We start from the raw sequence: 21,097 nt of genomic DNA on the forward strand, positions 1-21,097 counted from the left end.
TGGCAGCACGCCCCATGCGCCACACGGGCCACCGTGGTCATTTCTCTGGTCCGTGGGGTGACTCTGCACCGAGAACCCCGCTCAGCCTCTCCTGCCGTCAGACGTGCAGCGTGTCGCGCGTTGTCTGTGAGGTGCTTCCCAAAGCTCCTTTTCCTCTCTGAGGACCTCGTGTACGAAGGCTCGGCACACAGCGAGACCAGCAGAGAGTTCCTTACTCCCTAAACGTTCTCTCTTTAGCGAGAACTCGCAGGGGAGGAGCCGCTGAGGAGCAGCACATTTTAGGACTGGATTCAGGGGACGGGCTGCACTTTTTCTACGACAGAACCACCGGCTTTGCCCCACGCGCCCTCCGGCTCCGTTTCCTAAACGCTCTAGGGCCACAGCCAGTGCAGCCTGGAGGTGGGGCTGAAGGAGCCTGTCTGTCAGCTGCTCATGGCCACGTGCAGAGGGACCCTCGGGAAACAGTGCGGTGCCTGCAGGTGAGGGTGGGTGCTCAGGGGCACTCTGGTCCGCAAGTCTTCTCCGGAGACAACGTGCCAGGGGACAGGACCGGACAGGAAGGCTCAGAGCAGCCTCACCCACCACAGCAAAGAGTGGAAACAACCAAACGTCTATTGGAAAGAGATGGACACTTGTCCACATTGCTAAGGCGGCCACCCTGGTCCCTCCCCAGGGCCCCACCCCCTTCTCTCTCCCAGGGGGAGGGCTACAGTGAGGGTCCCAGTCTGAGTGCTTTCCCAAGGCTCCAAGATGACGTCCTGGCCCCTGTCTCAGTAGAACAGAGGGGAACCCTTACATCCTCAGCAGCCACCCTCCCACATACGCTGCCCCTACGAATGCCAGGGGGTTCCGCAGGCTGGACTGCAGCGGGCCGGGAGCCCCTCTTCCATTCCTCAAGTCTTCTCTTTAGAGTTGTGAAACACCCACAACGAGGTTGTTAGGTTCACGCAGTAAACATTTAGAAAATGGTATGCCCGTCTCCAAGTCCCCAGCTTTTCTACCCAAAAGTTGTTACCTGCTCCACACTCGCACCCGCGTACACATGCCCACACACACGTGCACGCTCATACACGCACACACCGCTTTCTAATATACACAGATGGCAGCATTTTAGACACTCTCTGCTGTGCTCTAAAAAATATCTGAACGTCCTTTGTAGATTGTTCCAGATCGGCATGTAAAGGACTGCTTCTTGCTAATGCCTGTCTAACGCTTCGCGGTGCAGCTGTGGCAGGATTTAAAGCCGCCATTAACAGATATTTAGGTGGTCTCCAATCACTTGCTATTTCCCGCGGCGCTGGAATGAATATCATTGTCCAAACATCTTTACTTACATGTGTGAGCATAGCTTTGGGGTAGATTCTTGGAAATGATATTCACTCGCTGCAGAATTGACCGTCACCCCCTTTTATGGATGAGAACACACAGCCGGACATGCAGACGACCTTCCAAGGGGGTGGGAACCTGCAGCGTGTATTCGCGGGGCGACCTTTCCGGGGCTCCTCAGGGCTGCCCGCCTCCCCACAGGTCACCTTAGCCCGCTGCCCTGAGCGCCCGGGGAGCGGGTGGCCGAGATAGAGGCGGCGCAGAGCTGGGCTCCAGGAGGGGCCCTCGGGGGGGCGGGCGGCATCGGCCGGTGGGGGGAAGCGCGGACCCGGGGAAGCGGCGGCTCAGCAGCACCAGCTCCCAGACGTTGCTTGGTGGTGACGGTGGCGGCCGGAGGCTGGACAGTGGAGGGAAATCCGGGGCCCCCAGCCTAGAGAAGCCACACAGAGCGCCGCGCTGACCTTCGGGAGCCTCCCCAACCCCCCTCAGAGAAGTCAGCCGGGGCGCAACCAAGATTCTGCTCCCAGCGCGGACACGCCGCCTCCCAACAGCCACCCGCCTAGGCATCCAGCAGCCGGACGCCTCCCGCGCTCTGCCCCATGCCTGCCCATCTTAGGAGGGACCGACAGCGTGTGCCACCACATCACAGCGTGTGCGGACTCCTACCCCCGGGGACCACCTTCCCCAGCCACCTTCCGAGACCACCCTCCCCCTCCCCTCCCCCCCCTCCCCCCTCCCCTCCCCTCCCCCCTCCCCTCCCCCTCTAGGCCTCCTTCCCCACCTCCCCCATTGGACCACCCTCCTCGCTCCCCCATTGGATCACGCTCCCCACCTGCCCCATTGGACCTAACTCCCCACCTCCTGCATTGGTCCACCCTCCCCAGCTCCCCATTGGACCACGTTCCCCACCTCCCCCATTGGACCCCCCCATTGGACCACACCCCGCACCTCTCCCATTGGACCAAGCTCCCCACCTCCTCCAGTGGAGCACCCTCCCCAGCTCCCCATTGGACCAAGCTCCCTGCTCCCCGTGGACCAGGCTCCCCACTCCGCCATTGGACCACCCTCCCCAGCTCCACGTGAGGCCACCCTCCCACTCCTGTTTCCCAGACTTCAGTGGCTCCCATTACCCCTCAAATAAGCGCTGGCCTTTAGCACCTGGTGGTCTACCCACTGCAAGGGGCTCAGGGTGTGAGGGAGGGCAGTCCGGGGGGCAGGCCTCAGACTCCCTCCGTCCAGCACAAAGGAGCCGGCCACGCACAACCTGACTGCCAGCACAGGACCGTGACTTGCCTGACCCTTCACAGGAGAAGCTGAGACCCAGCGACACCTGTGCCCCCAGCCCCCAGCCTGTCAGTGAGGGAGGGGTGCTGAGACGCAGGACCGCAGCCTGGGCCAGCGTGGGTGGGGGATGGGCACCATCTGCGCTTCCGTAGGGGTGCGTGTGCGGGTGTGCACGTGTGCGCTGCCTCTCGGGGTGTCCGTTCAGGGGAGGGTGTGCATCTTTGTGACTCGCCAGGGTTATACACGGAGTGTGGAGCCAGGGGCCTCCCGGTTCGGAACAGACACCGGCCTCAGCACTGAGGACCTGCGTGCCCACTCGCGTCTCTTTGCTGGAGGAGTCGCAGTCCGTGGGCCTGGGGCTGGGGTCCTGGGGGGCAGCGGGGAGGCCCTTCTATGTCTAACACCTGAGTGCCAGTCCCGGTTCAGGGCGAGTGGGTGTGTCTGTGCGTCTTTAGGTTTGCACGTGCAGGGTCCTTATCAGGGTGTCTGGGTGTTTCGCTACGTGTCGTCCCCCCACCCCCGGTGTGTGTGTGTGTGTGTGTGTGTGTGTATGTGCGTGCGCGCGCGCGCTGCCCAGTTCGGGTCCCCTGCCGGCCCCTCCAACCCACTCTACGCTCGGCCCTGATTCCCCACCCGTGGACGAGGCCCCAGGTGAGGCCAGGCCCGCCTGAGCTGCCCTGCCGGCTGCGGGAGGGACCGCGGGCTCTAGTGTCTCCCCGGGGCCCCAGTTTCCTCAGCCTGGACGTGGTGTGTTCGTGTGTGGACCAGGTGGAAGGCCGGGTGGCGTGGTCCGCAGGCAGCGCCGGTGACATCCGGCCTGAGACTCACCCTCTGACCGGGACGGACCTCGTGGGCACCAACGTCTTCTGCAGGGGCAGCTGCTTCCGCAGCGAGCTGCTCGTCTTCGTGACCTCCCAGGGCTGCAGGGGCTCCGCGTTGGTCTCCGTCAGCCAGGAAAACCTACAGGAGCACTTGGCCTCTTGGGGGGCTGCAGCCCAGCCACGTGGAATAGCTCTCGCTCGCCTGGAACTTTCCATGTTCCAGGCACCGCTCTGAGTGCTTGATAACCATGCCGGGAGGTAGGTATTGCTCTGCCCTTTATGGATGGGGAAACTGAGGCACAGAGAGGTTAAGTGACTTGCCCAAGGTCACACAGCTAGGAAGCAGTGGAGCTGAGATCTGGGCCAGCAGCTGGCCCAGAGCTATGTCTCGGCCCTGCAGCAGCGGCCTGGCCCCGGGAGCCCCAGGCCCCAGGTGTAAGCCTCCCCTTGCCTCACCTAAGGGCCACTCTGCCACGTGCATCTGCCACACTGGGCCTCACAGGACAGAGTCTGGGGCCTGGCGACAGAACAAGGGTGGAGGTGAGGTGTCCAGCCCAGCCTGCTGCGGGCGCTCGTGAGGAGGCCGTGTGCCCCAAAGGTTCTGCTCTGGGCAGCTGGCGGTCCTCCCACTCCCTCCCAGGCCCCGCCTGCCTGCTCAGCACACTGCGGTCTCTGCTGGCTCCTGAGTGCCCTGGGGCTTTGCAAACTCCTCCCCTGCCCCCCCCCCCCCCCCCCGCAGCCGGATCCCATCACACCCTCACAGGAGCAGGTGCTGTGAACGGGTGTCAGGGCCACTGGACCAAAGGAAGCGGTTGGCCATGGCTCTGGGGGGGCCTGGGGGCCCTGGGCCCCTCTCTGGAGGCCCTTGGCTCAGGGTGGGATGGGGGCGAAGGTGGACCCCCACCGTCACGGAGCGCAGAGCTGGTCAGGGAGCTCCCTGTGGACAGAGGACCGCCCCTCTCCGGCTCTGTGCCCCAGAGTGTGTTCCTAGGGTACCTGCGGGGAGGCAGGGCTTGGCCTGGGGTCAGGGTCTGGGGTCAGGGCCTGGGGTCAGGGCCTGGGCTTAGGGCCCGGGGTTAGGGTCTGGGGTCAGGGGTCAGGGTCCGCCCTCAGGGCCTGGGCTCAGGGTCTGGTACCTGTACGGAAACTTCCTGGCAAACTTCTCCTCGGTCCTGTTCTTACTCTTCTTACCCTGGTGGGACCCCTTGGGGGCCTTCACGTCCATCGCAGAAGGGGGCTAAGCTGGGGTTCGCCCTTCAGCCACAGCTGCAAGACAGGTGGGAGGAGCCAGTCGGGACCTGGACGGCATGGCTTCCCGTTGACTGACCGCCCACCCTTGTCTGCCGAGGAGACGGGGCGAGGGGAGGGCTGTGAGCTGCCGGTGAGCCGGGGCCCCGCTCAGCACCCTGCTCCAGGATGCTTGCTCTGCTGTGTGTATAGTGTGTCTGTGTGTTAGGGTGTACGGATGTTTGTATGTGGATGAGTGTGTGTGTGAGCGTGCAGCTCGATGCGATTCTATGCCCTGTGCGGCTCCGTGTCGCCCCACGGTCGAGGGGACGCTCGGCTGACCGGCCCCAGGAGGCTCCCGGCCGCTCCCCTGCCGGCAGCCACAGCCTCCCTCCACCGCACCCCAGCTGCGGCCACCACGGATCTGCTCCCCTCTGTGTGAGGACGTGGCTGCACGGGGTTGTACGGGTGGGATCGCGCGGCCGGCGCCCTTCGGAGACTGGTGTCCTCCTGCCGTCGCAGGGCTGGGTGTGCGGGGGCTCCCGCCCAGGGCTGAGCTGGACTGACTGTCACCCACGGGACCCCGGGGCAGTTCCCAGGCTGGAGGTGTTACGAATAAAGCTGCTGCAGAAGTTCACGTACGAGTTTCTGCACGAAGACAAGACTGTCTCTGTTGTAGGCGCCTAGGAGTGCAGTCACCAGGCTGATGGAGGCCCATTGTTAGTTTTAAAGGGAACTGCCACATGGTTTTCGAGTCGCTGGGTCATTTTCCCTGCCCAGCAGTTACGAGTGGTTCTCTTTTAAGGCACCCAAGAGTAAGGGTAACCCACGTCAGGGCTGAGAAGGGCTGGGGTTAAGCCCTGACCACTGGGGCTTCACGTGCCCCTTGACCAGCTCCTCCGCACGTGCTTGACCTTCATGGGCCGATGCCGGCCACCTGCCGGCACCCCGTGCTCCACAGGCGCGGCGGCTCCCAACGTGGGAGGTCCCGAAGCGCCGGCCGAGGCCCTGGTTCCAGGTGGGGATCGGGTGGATGCTGTCAGCCACCCACGGACGTACCTGACGGGCGGGTCTGACTGCGCCGGGCCAGACAGGTTCCCGGGAGCCAGTGCCCTGGAAGCAGCCCCGCTGGCGACGCAGGGACGGGGTGGGGAAGGAAAGCCGGCCTGCCCGGCCCCTTGACCAGGACAGCTCCGGGGCGCGCTCCCCACAGCACGGCCCGCGGAGGACCTGGCAGGACTGGGCGGAGTTGCCCACCGTGGGGACGCCACGTGGAGTGCCTCTTTCCCCCCTTTTCACCTCCCACCCCTGCCGAGCCGCGGGAGCCGCTCCCAAGTAAGGCATCTCACAGCAGCACGCACCTGTCCCCCGTCGTGGGACTGGCTGAGCCGCCAGGAACCAGGCGGAGAGGGCGAAGGCTGGTCAGGTCCCCCCAGCACCGCGTCTGACCACAGACAAGCGCGAGCGCGCGCGCACACACACACACACACACACACGCGCGCCGTCCGGCCCCAGCATCACTCCCCCCGCCACACCCCTCTGCAGCAGGGCAGCCACTGGCTGCTGGCTCCTCCTTCCCTGTCAGACCTGAAGCCCAGCCCCCATCCCAGGCTGGGGCTGCCCACCCGACCCTTCTGTTGTCCCAGCAGCTGGGTTTCCATGACAACACTTTGCATGATAATGGATCTCCTGAAATCTGGAGCAAAGCCGCCAGGAAACAAGGCGCCCCTTCCCAAGCCTGGGGTCTGGGTTCCCAGGAGGTCGCTGTCCCAGTGGGGATTGGGTTTTCTCTCCTGGGGGAGAGGTGGAGAGGTGGGCGAGGCTGCTCCCCCGGAGGGCTTCGAGGGCTGCCTGGGGCAGGTGCGCCGGCGTTGTGACAGAGCGTGCTGGCCGTGAGGCTGGATGGCCCCACTGGGCACAGAGCACCTGGACAAGGCCACGCGGGAAGCCCTGGCCTGTGAGCCCCGAGCACAGCGTCCTGGAGGCCGGGCCCCACCAAGGAGTCCTCCTGACCCTGACTTGCCGCCGGCAAAGGGCCGTGTGGACGGGGCAGCTCTACACCAGCGCAGGCTAGGGGGCCTTTGCGGCCTCCGACGTGGGACCAGGGTTGTTACGAGGACACCAGGGACCTGTCCGTGGCCCTGGCCCCCAGCCCTTTGCTATCAGGTAAAGCTTTCAGCCGCCCTCCCCCGAGGAGCCAGGAGAGGGCCCTGGTCCAGGATGGGGCTGGGTCCGCACAGGAGGTGAAGTACCTGTTAAGCTCCGTGCAGGACCTTGTTTAATGTTTCCATCTGATGGAGGACATATTACCATCATCCCATTTTTCAGGTAAGGAAACCGAGGCTCTAAAAGGTGAACTGCTGGGCTTCCCTGGTGGCGCAGTGGTTGGGAGTCCGCCTGCTGACGCAGGGGACGCAGGTTCGTGCCCGGTCCGGGAGGATCCCACGTGCCGTGGAGCGGCTGGGCCCGTGAGCCATGGCCGCTGAGCCTGCGCGTCCGGAGCCTGTGCTCCGCAACGGGAGAGGCCACAACAGTGAGAGGCCCGCGTACCCCCCCCCCACACACACACACAAGGTTAACTGCTCTGCCTGCATCCCCCCTCCCCCAGCACGTGGGGAAGAGGTGGGGTCCGGGCTGCGTCTGGGCTACGTGGTACAGTCCTGGAGGGGCTGGGCGACGGCACCCCACGCCCACTGGGCCCCACCTGCAGACCCTCCAAGCCCTGGGCCTGGCCCTGCAAACTGTGCCAAGCCTGCTTCCCGTGGGGCAGGAGGGCCCTGCCGGGTACGGGGCAGGCCTCTGTCCCACTGCTGCTCCCCCAGCCGACTTGGGGCTGCCCTTCCCAGCCACACAGGCTGCCTCCCCGCTCCCAGCAGGGACCCAGTCAGGGTACGGATCGCAGGGCCTGGCACTGACCCTGCCCAGGAAGATGCCGATGTGAGGGGCACTGCCCACGCCCCCAAGCCAGCCCCCCAGCAGGGAGCCTGCAGCCAGAAAGGAGTGGGTGAGCGAACCCCCCAAGGGGCCAGCTACTCACCGGGCCGCCTGAACGACGCTGGCTATGGTCCTGGCTGCCATGCACAAGGCGAGCACCGGCCCAGGGCCCCAGGGGCCAGGCCCACAGGCTCACTGCAGCATCAGAAGCCCCTGAGGTCACAATCAGTGACACTGCAGCCACTAGGCCACGTGGCTTGGAATCCAGCCTGAAGCCCTGCTGGCCAGGGCGTGGCCGTGGGGGCGGCTGCGTGAGGGCTGGGCTGGCGGGCGTTCCAGCTTCGAGGACCCCGGACGGGAGCACCCACGCCTACACGTTTGGTGGCAGAGCCCCCAGCCCTCCTTCAGACTAAGCGCAAGAGAATGCCTAGAAATAGCAAACAACTCGCCCTGGCGGCAGAAGAGCTCCTTTTCTGGCTGACCTTGACTGAGCCCTAGCCGCAGCCCCGGAACCGCCGGGCTGGGCCAACGCAGGGGAGGACGGTTGGTTAGGGCGCACCTCCGGGGCCTGCTGCCCCATGGAGGCCCCGCCAGGCTCAGAACGGTCAGGGTCGCCACCGGACTAGCAACGGCGAGCATGGCCAGGGCGCCTGTGTCCCAAGTGGGGACTAGCGGAGAGGAGAGGCAAATGGTGTAAAAAGCAAGGCCTCCTCCTGCCCTGATGTCCTAGGCCTTTATCTGCGAGTGAACACGTGGGGAGCGTGTCAGCTGGGGTCCCCAGAGCAGCCCCGAGATGGGGGTTCTAGTCGAGGGACCTGCTGAGGGAGGGACGCAGGACAGTGCAGGTCTGACCTGCCGACTGGTCCCAGGGGAGCCCTGCAGGGACCTCCCCGGAGCTGTTTGTGCCCTGAGGTGGGGGCAGCCTTTCGGGCCGGGCGGTCACGCCTGGCCTGGGGCCTGTGGTGTCCCATCCCCGGGCGAGCAGTGGTGGGGACGCCAGCCTGGTCCAGAGGTCTGCGCGGGCCCAACCTCGCGGTCACAGAAGAGAGGGAGAGTGAGACGGCGGAGGAGGTTTGCAGAGACGGCTGTGCTGTCAGGAGACTCCCAGGAGCCTGGGAGGGAGGTGGATGGGTCCACACGGGCCTCCAGGGCTGTGCAGGAGCCGGACTTCCCAGCAGGCTGTCCTTAAGCCTGATTTAGGTTCCCTTGACTCTTCTCTGGGCCACGGCGTCTTGGACTACGGCTTAGAAGGAGCAGCAGCGGAGCGTCGGCACGGGCTGGGGACCAGGGCCCTGTCGGCCCCTCTGAGCTCACACAGGGGTTGGGTCTGTGAAGGGCTGGGCTGGCCGTGGGCGTGCCAGGTGAGAGCCCGGCCCCTGCCCGACTCGCCGTGCCACCCTGGGCACACACGACCCGATCGCTCCACCCGCCTCCCCAGTGGAAAGGAGAGTCTGTAAGTGGACCCCGTGTGCTTACTCTGGGTGCCCAACCCCCGCCCCAGCACCGCCCACAGATGATGCTCCCCGATTGGTTCCTGGCTTAGAGCGTCTTTTAAAACGTAGGCCCAGATGTTCTAACCACAGAAGCCGGCGGCCAGCGTACGGCCCAGAAGGGCACTGCCGCCTGGAACCCTCAACTTGGTGCTGGGGGGGTCTGTTCCCAAGAAAACAAGGTTCCCAAAGGGCCCCGAGTGGGCCTTCCCCCTCAAGGGCCTTTTAGATGCTGACAGGGGTGCAAACTCAAAAGGAATCTCGTAACATGACCTTTTCACTTACTGAACCCGACTGTAAGGAAACAGACTGAGAACAGAACCACTTAAATAGTTTAAAACTAGGGCTTCCCTGGTGGCACAGTGGTTGAGAGTCCGCCTGCTGATGCAGGGGACACGGGTTCGTGCCCCGGTCCGGGAAGATCCCACATGCCGCGCAGCGGCTGGGCCCGTGAGCCATGGCCGCTGAGCCTGCGCGTCCGGAGCCTGTGCTCCATGACGGGAGAGGACACAGTGGTGAGAGGCCCGCGTACCACAAAAAAAAAAAAAGTTTTAAATTACGTTTCACATAATACAGTATTGAGAACTTTTTAATATTATTCTTAAGATCAACATGAGAAGTCCAAGCATCTCTCTCTGACGTCAGATATTCTGCTCAGTCCAGTGACATGAAGAGAAGAGCGGCCAGGTGGTCACTGTGGGGAACCAGAAGAGGGCGAGGCGGTCTGCCGGCGGCTGCACATGTGCCCACGGGAGAAGGTGGCGCACTAGTGCTCTGCGGCAGCTACGGGGGCGTCCCAGACGCCCATGCACTGAAGATGCCCACTTTATAGTCAGTTTCATAAAAGAAAGTATTTCCGTGGACTCAGCAAAGCAAGGGGATAAAAACAGGAGCAACCGGGAACATGGACTGAGATGAGTTGTGTGATTAAAAGCTCTGTCGGGGGAGCTGATGGGGAAGACGTCAGTCTTGGCTCACCTGGCGGCTCCGAGCTAAGACGTCAAGGACGCAGCGCGGCTGCCCCTCCCCGTCAGCCAGGCGGGTGGACGGCACTGCTGCTGTCCCGCCTCCTTGCCCCGACGCTGTCCCCGGGCTTACCCGAGAGCACGCCGTCTTCACAGAAACGGCAGCGGGACAAGGAAAGCGACAGCAGCGGCTTAGCCTCAGCAGCCCTTCTGCGTGATGTCCAGCCCCGAGGACTTCGTGATCTCCAAGGTGGTGAACACCTGCCCACGGGAAGGAAACGACACGAATCCACACTTAGCTGTCGGTACTGGAGCTCTGCTCTGAGAAACCACGTCCCGAACGTGACACCAACATCATCCTTTAAGGCATACAGAGCAGTTATGAATATAAGATTTGTCTACTGACAACATGCTTCATCACAGCTTTCCAAACCACACCGAGTCCACATCTACAAGCTCCCGTGTCCGTACCTGTGCACACGTGGGGTGGATCCCAATGGTGTCGTCCAGCAGCTGCTTCGTGAGCCCACATTTCATGGCGGCTGCAAATCCTTGGGTGATCTCACCGGCCTTCGGTCCAAGGACGTGAAATCCTATCACCCGATCCTTCCAAAGGGAAGCCAGTAGGTTAAGGACCTGAAGAGGGATCTTGTCGTCCCAAGTTCACCGTTGAAACTGACAGCAACTCCCAGAGAAAAGCACCTCTAATGCTGAACTGAGCAGAGAACAGCACCGTGAAACCGTGCCCTGCAAGAATCTGCTGGGTGAGCCAGTAAATGCACATCCCGTGTGAACACGCGCTCAGATTCGCCGGAACGGGCAGTTTACCTGCTGCGCGAAGGAGTCTGTCAGTACGATGGACGTTTCCGCGTTACACTGAGAGCGCGCTAAATGACAGCACGACAAACTCCGACTAACAGCCCGTGCTGGATAAGGCTAAGTTCGGAGGCAGCAGGCGCTCCTCCCAGCCCAGGACGCAGGCTGCCCGGCTCCGAGTCGGCTCGGCAGACACCCCACCCCAGGGACCGCGAGCCGTAAGGACGCGCGGCTCTCGTCCCTGCGCGCATGCAGCCCCGGCCGACGCGGGTTCGTCCTCGCGCACTCCCAGCGCTCATGCTTCCTCTGTCCATGTTTTCTCATCACTTTTCTTCATCCAGAGCTTCAGGGTTAAAGTGCACAAGGTGAAGAGAGAGGGCATGACAGGCGGCAGGACTCTGTGCCCCCCACTCTCTGGGCTCCCGTGGCAGGTGGGCAAACGGATACCCCGTGAGCTGCGCATCCAGGGGGCCGTGGACGGGAACCTCTGAGGGGTGCACGTGCAGCAAAGTGGGAGAAGGCGCGGCCCAGAGAGGGGGAAGCCACTTATTAATGAAAGTGAGGAGCTTCTGAGAGATGGAAGCCTGTCCGTGATTTTCAGCATAGCTCCAGGAAGACAGTGAGTGGTGGGGTGACACTCCAGAAATGGAAATTTGGACAAAAGTACAAGAAAGGGGCAGTAGGTCACTGCTCATTGGCAACGCACCTGGTCACCCAAGAGCTCTGATGGAGATGGACAGTGGGATTAATGTTGTTTTCATGCCTGACAACACAACATCCTTTCTGCAGCCCATAGATCAAGAAGTAATTTGGATTTTCAAGTCTTATTATTTAAGAAATACACTTTGTTAGGTTGTAGCTGCCATAGACAGTGATTCCTCTGATGGATTTGGGCAAAGTAAATTGAAAACCTTCTGGAAAGGATTCACCATTCTAGATGCCATTAAGAACATTTGCGGGACCTCCCTGGCGGTCCGATGGTTAGGACTGCGTGCTTCCAGTGCAGGGGGCACGGGTTCGATCCCTGGTCGGGGAACTAAGATCCCACGTGCCTCACGCGCATGGCGTGGCCAATAAAAATTAAGAGAAAAAAAAGAGAGAACACTTGTGATTCATGGGAAGAGGTCAGAATATCCAAATGAAGAGGAGTTTGGAAGAAGCTGATTCCAGCCCTCCTGGATGACTTTGAGGGGTTCGAGACTTCATGGAGGAAGGACTGCAGACGTGGTGGGAACAGCAGGGGAGCCAGAACTAGAAGTGGAGCCTGAAGATGGGACTGAATTGCTGCCATCTTGCGATGAAGCTTGGGAACGGATGAGGGGCCGCTTCTTATGGATGAGCAAAGAGAGTGGTTTCTTAACACGGAATCTACTCCTGGTGAAGAGGCTGTGAAGATAGTTGAAACGACAGCAAAGGCCTTAGGATGTGACACAGACTTCGTTGATAAAGGAGCTGCGGGGTTGAGAGGACTGACTCCAGTTTTGAAGGAAGTTCTGTGGGTAAAATACTGCCAAGCAGCACTGCTGCTCCAGGGAAATCATTCATGAAGGAAGAGGCCATCAGTGCAGCGAACTTCATGCTGGCTTTGTTCTCAGAAATGGCCGCAGCCATCCCAGCCTCAGCAGCCTCCATCCTGATCAGTCAGCGGCCGGCAGCACCGGAGGCGAGACCCTGCGCCAGCAGCAGGGCTACAGCTGGCTGACGCGCAGGTGACGGTCAGGGTTTTTGAGCATATTTTTAAATTAAGGTCGTACATTGTCTTTTTAGACTTAACGCGACTGCACACATAACAGACTACCGTATAGTGTAAACATAACCTTCATAAGCACTGGGAAACCAAAGAATTTTGCGGCTCATGTTACGCAAAACTCGATTTATTGCAGTGGTCTGGAACCTGACCACAATACCTTCGAGGTATGCCTGTATTTCCAAATGTACACAAACATACTCCTTACATTCCATCACTGATGACCCGAATTTTCACAGATCGTGTGGTTCTGAACTGCCAAGTTAGACAGCTCTGGAGTGACACATTCCGATGACTTTGAAAAGGTAAGTCACTGCCCAACTGTCACTCTTCAAACACAGTGCCTGGGTAACAGTTTCAAGGATTTCCACCTGGCACTAAGAGCTATTGTTAAAGAGATTATAAAAACCCAAATACTAGAATAAAAGATTTGTTTTACAATTAGAACATTCCTGCTTCCAACCGTATGACGTACATGGTCGAATTTGCTGCAGATAATCTTCGCGTAACAGGTGTTGCTGTCTCTGCAGGCCACTGTCCACTCGAGAGGCCAGAACAAAGTGTGGTAGACCTGCAAGAGAGAGGCCAAGGTCGGTGTCCATGGAGACCGCCGCTTGACAGGCTCCTCCTTATACAAAGACGACAATTTCTGTACCAGCTCTCAGAAGTTTAAACTTGCATGATCCCAGCTTATGAATCTGACGGGAGCATCTGGGCGAGCTCCTAACTGCCATCTGCAGAGTGTGTGACCTTTGCTTTGCTCTGCCGTCCGTCCCGAAACATCTCCCATTAACTAACTTCGCTTCTCAAGCACCTAGAGGGCTACTCTCCAAGCAGCCAACGCTCCAGGCCCTGTGGGGCTGAGACAGTAAAGAAAGCCTTGGGTCCTGCCCTCCATCGGTTCACACGCCTCCTGTGAGGGTCACATTCAAACCAAATCTAGGAGAAGCAGAAGCCACAAGACAGTCCAGCCACCCACGGTATGAGGAACACTGCCCCCGCCACTGCCTCCGCCAGAGCCCAGGGTACCTCGAAGGCTCCCAACCTGCTCAGGCCTCAGGGACGGACCACACAGCGTCCGTCCATCCCCTCATCCCCTCGGGGCAGCTACACGTCCCGGTGGCCCTCCGCCTAATCACTCCACACAGAAGGCGGTGGATGTGTGTGCGCTGCCAGGATGGAGTGTGTTCTCAACTATCCCCTGCAGTGGAGGGACAGAAGTACTGGCTCTCTGTTCTTTAACAGGATGATGTATTTTACAGTTGGAATACTGTCTTTACTGTTTTTATAACAATGATACAAGGTTATTAAAAGAATAACACAGGGCAGAGAATTACAAAGGAAGTGGGAAAAAAATCCCACTGTCCAGAAATAACCATTTTAAAAGTTAAGGAAGTATCAGTGGTTAATGCATACGTAGTTGAAATGACATTTTATTTAAAACACATCATAGTTCACAGCTACGTGTAACAAAAAACATTAGGTTTAATGTGTATTTAACAGAAGAGAAATAAACTCTTCCTCATAGTTTAATACAAACTTGTCAATCTCTGTGGCTATTAGGAACAGAAGATAAATGCTTCTTCATCTCAAGACAGTATTCCTAAAATACACCCCTAAGGCTAAGAAAAGAAATGGTGCAAACTCCCAGGTTTTAAACAGGATTTCTGGAACTGCAGGCTCCTGGCTTTGATGCGCCCTGAGCCCCTGCACCCACACCTCTTCCCACACCCTCCCGCTCCTTTCCTCGTGTGTGTGAGCTGTGTTTTTCCTCCTAGTACTTGCAAGATTTTACTTTATTTAAGTTTCTGATCCTTCTGGTTCAAAGTGGGTGTGAAGTGTGGACCCAACTTCATATTTTCCCTGAAGGCTGTCCCCTTAGACTCCAGCACCCTTAAATGAATGCCCTTTCCCACAGATTTAAAATACCACCTTTACCACACGTTAACTCTTCTAAGCACTTGAATCAATCTGGGCTCCAAATTCTGTCCCACTAATCTTTCTGCCCACCTGCGTGCCACTCCGGCGCAAGTCTAATTAGTGTAGTTAGAGGATACATTTCAGTCTCTGACAGGACTGGTCTCCCCCCAGTACTCTCCTCATTCAGAATCACCCTTGGGAATTCCCTGGCGGTGCAGTGCTTAGGACTAGGTGCTTTCACTGCTGAGGGCGCAGATTCGATCGTGGTTGGGGAACTGAGATCCCCCACGCCGCGTGGCAAGAGGCCAAAACAAACAATCTCCCATGATTGTCTTTTTTTAAAGTTTTAATCTCTTAATCAAATTATGCTCACTATCTGCGGATTTTCAAAGCCCTGTGATGAACCCAGCCGCCTGGGCCGCCCCGGTGCCCCCTTTAATCAGTCAGCACAACCACCTGCATGTCCTGCGTGCGCGGTCGGTCGCCCCCGTGCTTCTGCACAACACGCTCACGCTGCTCTCACGCGACTCTCCGTGCTCGGCTTCGCTTACTGACTCGCCCTGTTGAGGAGGATTTAAGCCGTTCTTCCCTGGCCCCTGCACTCTCATCCCCACTCTCCCAATTATACTCAAATTTGCAGCTGGATCACTGGCGGTGTTTCCTCTACTAGGAAGGAGCTGTTCCCAGAGACATGGGCATCCACATGCAAAAGAAGGAAGTCGGACCCCACCTCACACGTGTGCAGAAAATAACTCCGAATGGACCACAGACCCACACGTAAGAGCTGAAAACTGTAAAACTCTTAGAAGAAAAAACATAGGCATCAATCTTCACGACTTTCGATTAGGCACTGATTTATCAAAAGTGACATCAAAAGTCCATGTGGCTGGCAACAGAAAACAAAAAAGACATACTGGACTTCATCAGAATGAAAGATTTTCGTGCTTCAAAGGGCACCGTCAAGAAGGTGAAAGGACAACCCACAGAAATGGTGAACATTTTACAGATCATCCCTGTGGTATCTCACTAAGGTCTGGAGGTACGTTTCCCTGACGATTAATGATACTGAGAACTTTTTCATGTGCTTATTGGCCATTTGTGTATGTTCTTTGGAGAAACATCTATCCAGATTCTTTGCCCTTTAAAGAACTGGGTCATTTGGGTTTTTTTTATTGTTGAGTTGTAAGAGTCCTTTAGATACTCTGCATACAAGTGCATTATCAGAGAGATGAGAGTCCCCCGGACTTTACGGCGTGAATTCTGTGAACCAATTGATCTTTCTTCTTACGCTGTCTTATTGTTTCTACCCTCATCTGCTTTTCGCCTAATTTCCTCATTTAAAAGAAACTATATGTGTGTTTATGAGAGGCTTCCTCATTCCTCTTTATAGTTGGAATATTAAAAAAATACTAATAGATCAAATTTTCAGTCCTGTAAAATGCAATAAATAAATGTACAGACTAGGTGAGTTGATCTGCAGTGAGCCTTAGGAAAGAGACCTTAAAGTAACCCCACAAACCTGGGAACCCTTCCTACAGAGACATCCCTTTATCTGGGGTACAGCCTCCTGCATCCTTCCTCTCACGTGCCTGCCGAGCTTAATTGCTCGTTGATTTCAGAAAGTTTTAGAACTAAGTGTTAAATCCATAATTGTTACCATCACTTTTCCAAGACCCAGGTAAAAGTTCACCACTGCAAATGGGTGGTTCATTATTACCAGAAATGAATTATAAACACTGATCAAATAAAGTCCTCTAAAATGGGAATTTCCCATCGAAAACACCACCTAAAATAGCACCGTCTGTCATCATCCTGGTCCCCCAGCCCGGAAACGTAAAGGAGAGTCTCAGGAAGTCACTCGGACACTTAGCGCGGGAGCCTCAGCGCTGTGCTTCAGAGGATTCCCGCAGTCGGGGAGGGCCTGCGACTTCAACTCACTGGCTTCAAACATCGAGTAGTCCTAAACCTCTGACCCTTTTCACCTCCCCGCCCCTCCTGCTTACGAGGCAGTTAGGACCAGACGGGCAGGGGTGGAGGGGAGGCGAGAGCACCTTCGGGGCGTCTGAGGAGCCCCCAGCAGGCCGACGGCCCCGGACCTGCCCCTCCCCTGAGGCCGCGGGTGGCGGAGGGTCCCGGACCAGGTCCTGCCTGTGTCTGGCTCCCGTCACGCCAAGCGGGAGGGGGTGGACGGCAGACCCAGCCCGGACCAGCGGACGTCCCTCATAATTTGTAACTGAGACGAACAACAGTGAGTCAGTCAGTTCCTCCAAAGGCCAGAACTACGGGTGAACTCGGAGCAGGGAAGGGCCACATTCTGCCGCTACGTGCATTTCTGTTCCTCCAGGGACAGCACTGCCCGCACGCACGCACAAACCCCCACCAGGGAGAGGAGCTGACGCGCCTCCCAGCTCCTGGCTCCCACCCCTGCCCAAGGCCTCCGACGCTCCCGCGCCCCCGAAGGTCGCAGGCGACCCTCCCGTCAGCTTCCTCAGGCAGACGCCTGTTGCTGCAGCTCGGAGCCCTGATGCACGCAGCGTGTCCTTCTTTCCCCAGCTGTGTGATTATTACAGTTCGCTACAGACGGGGTTTACGTTATTTAACTTCCAATTTTCCTGAAGTAGGAATATAATTTCCTACGATACGACCATTACGGCAACTCACAAAACTACAAGATAAAAAGTGGCTGAAGACAAACTGTGGATTAAAAGAGGAGGTCTGAACATGCCACAGTCACACCACCTTACCTCCAGATTCTCCTTCCGGTACACTTCCACGGCTTTCTCCTCCGCGTACCCGCAGCAGCCGTACTCCAGGGGGGTGAACACCACGGTGGGGGCATTGATATAGTCACACTGCAAGACAAACCAGCCACGGTCTCTTATTTTGTGGTGCTTCTTACAGGGAAAATCCACACGACGCACATCTGTAAGAGGAAGATCGACAAGCACGGTCCCGGGCAGGTGACCCTCACTGCCACCGTTCCAGGGAACTGAGTCACTGAGCAGACGGGCGCGCCCCAACTCCGGGGCAGGGACCACGTGCTGCCATTGCACCAGGACCTGGGCCACCGCAGCCGTGCACATGACCGCGCCCCTGCAGGGATGAGCGGAGAAGCCGCTCAGCCGCGCAGGACAGGGTGAGCGGCCCAGCCCGCCCCGGGGAGACGGCCACGCGCGTGGAGGGCCGCCACACCGCAGGGCCCAGAGACGGGACCCTTCAGGGCCCTTATCAGCCTGGGACAGAGCACAGGAGGAAATCACGGGAAGGTTGCAGACCCTGAGCCCCACACGCCGTCCCCAGCAGCCCTGCATCCCGGGGCGCGAGTGTGAGCACAGGCGCACGCCTGTCTGGAGACTGACTGCACAGAGAGAAAGCGTGTGCGGGGCCGAGAAAGGGGGCGGGCAGAGCCAGAGAGGAAGGTCACTGTGCTTCCCACCCACAGCTCCGCAAGGGCAGCGGTGCCCACCGCACGACTTCCCCCACCCCGCCAACAGCTCACAGGTGACTAGCTCAGGGGAGACTCCAACCCAAAGGGAGCAACCGGCTGCCCACACTGCAAGAGGAAAAGGGGCAAGGGGCAAGACCCAGCGCTGCACGTCCATCCAATTCTTCCCTCTGTAGGATATGAACTAGAGGCAAAGGGAGAGGCCCCCAGTGGTGAAGCCCCTGGGTGGTGGTTGGACAGGAAGAAATGCTCAGCCAGAGGGGTAGCCAACCAGGAACCCCACCCTTTCGGGGCCCAGAGCAGCCTCGAGCCCAGCCCCACCACAGCCTGGTTCTCCCTCCAGACTACTGTGGGATCCTCACGAGAAACCCCGTCGATGTGACGGCCTGAGCGAGGCGCTGCTTTGCGGCCCAAGAAAAAAGCCAATCACACACCACCAGGAGTCCCTGCACCCGGTGGACAATGTGGACACCGCACGCCAGCCTGACCCTCACCTTCGGCCCCAACACGTCGTGTTCCATGACCTGCAAATCACGGACCAGTCAAGCATTTGTTCTTTTCCCAGCACGGCTACAGAAACCCACAGAAGCGCAGACGGCTGCACGCAGCAGCTCCTGACCTCTCCTAGGTCCTCAGCTGCTCATCACTCTGGCCGTCAACCCTGCGTCCCACGGCCTACAGGGGATGCCTCATTCTCAGCAGGTGCTTTTCTCCTGCTTCACATCAACTGAGGAAAATCAACAGGAAACTCCCAGCTTCCCCTTTCACCTAAAGCACGCCCCACACCTTGAACTCCGACGTCCACCTGAGCGGGCCCGCGCCTCACCCCACCTGTAGCCTTCCTTCCGCCCTGGTCCTCTGACCTCTCTCTGTACACGCGCTGCCCTGTCTTCTCACGTCTCTGCCCACCGCCCCTGGGATCCGCTTGTCAGGACCTCAGGCAACTGCTGTGCTTCCTAGAGCCTGGTGCTCATGCCCTGGGGAGGGGACAGCTCCCCATCCGTTCACACCCCTGCCCCCGCCGAGGCCAGCAGGGCCACGGCCCCAGTCACCTGCACCCACCCACGCCTCCGTGTGCCCACAAGGTCTCCACACACGACCTCGCTGGGCACCTGGTGGTGAAACACAGCACATGGAGTTCCTTATGAAGAAGCCGGGCCCCAAACATCCCACCTGAACCTGCTTGGGCAAAGCATCAGAGAAACCCAGGACGTGAGACACTCTGCAAGAAGAGTAGCCTGGATCCGTCAAAAAACCCATCATGACAGCTTCCCTGGTGGCGCAGTGGTTGAGAGTCCGCCTGCCGACGCAGGGGACATGGGTTCGTGCCCCGGTCCGGGAAGATCCCACATGCCGCGGAGCGGCTGGGCCCGTGAGCCATGGCCGCTGAGCCTGCGCGGCCAGAGCCTGTGCTCCGCAACGGGAAAGGCCACAACAGTGAGAGGCCCACGTACCGCAAAAAAAAAAAAAACCATCATGAGAAATAAAGCAAAGCAACAGGTAAATAGAGGCAGGGGCTCTAGCGGATTAAAAGAAACCTAAGAGCTTCAAAAGCCAGATGTGCCGGGTGATGCACACGTGTGCCCGCGGGTGACGCACTCCATCAGCGCGGAGATGCAGCTGTGGTTATGGAGGCGAGCACCCTTGCTCTTAGGGGACGCTTGCTGAAAGCGTTTTCTGGGGGCAAAGTGCCTGCCACTCACTTCCAGAAGCGCAGCAGAACAGTCTTTGTGCTGAACATCCACGTACTCGGAAATGCAGGCGGGGGGCATTAACACCCGTGCGGTCGGGTGGGAGGTCCACAGGGTGACCTGACGCCTTTCTGAATGGAACGCTGGGGGACGCAAAAGCTCCTCCCTGCAGCCTCCCAGATTCTCGATGAGCGGGCACCAGACTGGCTCCCAGACTCCTCCCTCCCAGCTGCAGGACCCCCGCTCTGCCAGCACATGCCAGGCCTCTCTCTGCACTGAGGCTGGGGCAGCACAGCAGGCCCCCTGAGCCCCCCCCCACGCAGCCCGGCCACCTCCCCCGCTGCCCCTCATCTGCCAGCAGCGCACGGGTCCCTGCTCTCCTGACGCGTGGGGCTGGGGGCTCCCGAGACCGCCGTCGGCCCCGGCAGACAGAGCCCGCAGAGCAAGAGGCTCGTCTGGGACTAGAGACTGTGGGAGGTGGGGAGACTGCAGGGGGCGCCAGATGCACCGTCAGCCACGCGTCGGCTGAAACAGAGCCCGGAGCCCGGAGGAGCAGGGTGGCTAGACCAGGCCCACAGGTGGGCAGGCGCAGAGGCCGGCCCCGTCCGCCCCGGGCCGCAGGGCCCTGCCGCCCGGTGACAGCAGCATCCACCCGGGACCCGTTTCCAGACCCCTGCAGTCAGGAGACAGGACGTCCCTACCTGGGCGCCCCCGTATGTCACCCAGTACAATGGCTTGCACGTTGAGATACGCATGAGATACTTATTTAAAACCACCAGTAAACGGCTGGGAACTGCAAACGCTTAGGGGAGCTTCCCGGCAACACAGGCACACGGTGGCAGCTGTACTGACTGCCCTCAAACCACGATTCTGCTTCAGACGTTATCTCAGAGACAGCAGTAAGAAACTTGCCTTTTCTAAACGGCCCCCAGAAAGCCTTCGGGCCAGCAGCCGGCCCGCCTGCACGGCGACGGGCGTGAGCTCAGGCTTACCCTCCACGACGTCCCCGACGGCGTAGACATAGGGCACGCCGCTCTGCTCCACGTCGTTCACTGGGATTTTGCCAGTCCTGTTATGTTTGGAAAGAAAAAAGGTATTACGACGACGCGGCACTGCTGGACACGATCGCCTGCCCAGGGAAAGGCTGATTCAGAGAGAAAGACCCCGCTAAGCGCTCAGGCGACTGTGTCATCAAGCGTCTGCAGGCTCAGACAACTGCGGCACCTCCGGCTCCTGAAGAAACACCCTTCTGTCTGAAAACCCAGGCCACTTTCTGGCTGCCAAAGTATCTCTAGATCGCCCAGAGTCAAACCCACAGCTTTGAAGTTTTTCCCTGTGCTGACCAAGGACATACAAATTCTGAATCACAGAAAGTGGGCGAGTACAGTCCCACAAGTGTTTAAAATAACCGTTTAATGCATGAGATGTTTA

At 59.1% G+C, this 21,097-nt stretch overlaps 2 protein-coding genes across 2 annotated transcripts in view; both read right to left on the reverse strand.

Moving 5' to 3' along the window:
• Window positions 1-1,391: 1,391 nt before the first annotated feature.
• C10H3orf22 (chromosome 10 C3orf22 homolog) lies at window positions 1,392-4,040 on the reverse strand. The gene is made up of 2 exons (XM_060160962.1): window positions 3,439-4,040; window positions 1,392-1,756 (listed from the first exon to the last, which is right to left on the reverse strand). The coding sequence occupies exons 1-2, from the start codon at window positions 3,645-3,647 to the stop codon at window positions 1,534-1,536; spliced, it is 432 nt and encodes a 143-aa protein (XP_060016945.1). The 5' UTR covers window positions 3,648-4,040; the 3' UTR covers window positions 1,392-1,533.
• Window positions 4,041-4,209: 169 nt separating this feature from the next.
• TXNRD3 (thioredoxin reductase 3) overlaps window positions 4,210-21,097 on the reverse strand; it is a 52,261-nt gene continuing 35,373 nt past the window's right edge. The window contains exons 14-19 of the mRNA XM_060163070.1: window positions 20,579-20,735; window positions 17,275-17,382; window positions 13,086-13,181; window positions 10,519-10,653; window positions 10,181-10,406; window positions 4,210-4,697 (exon numbers count right to left, since the gene is read on the reverse strand). Of these exons, the coding sequence (XP_060019053.1) occupies window positions 4,669-4,697; window positions 10,181-10,406; window positions 10,519-10,653; window positions 13,086-13,181; window positions 17,275-17,382; window positions 20,579-20,735 (751 nt within the window). The 3' untranslated portion in view covers window positions 4,210-4,668. The remainder of the gene's footprint in view (window positions 4,698-10,180; window positions 10,407-10,518; window positions 10,654-13,085; window positions 13,182-17,274; window positions 17,383-20,578; window positions 20,736-21,097) is intronic.

This window comes from Lagenorhynchus albirostris, chromosome 10 (assembly GCF_949774975.1).
Source record: "Lagenorhynchus albirostris chromosome 10, mLagAlb1.1, whole genome shotgun sequence".
Lineage (NCBI taxonomy): Eukaryota > Metazoa > Chordata > Mammalia > Artiodactyla > Delphinidae > Lagenorhynchus > Lagenorhynchus albirostris.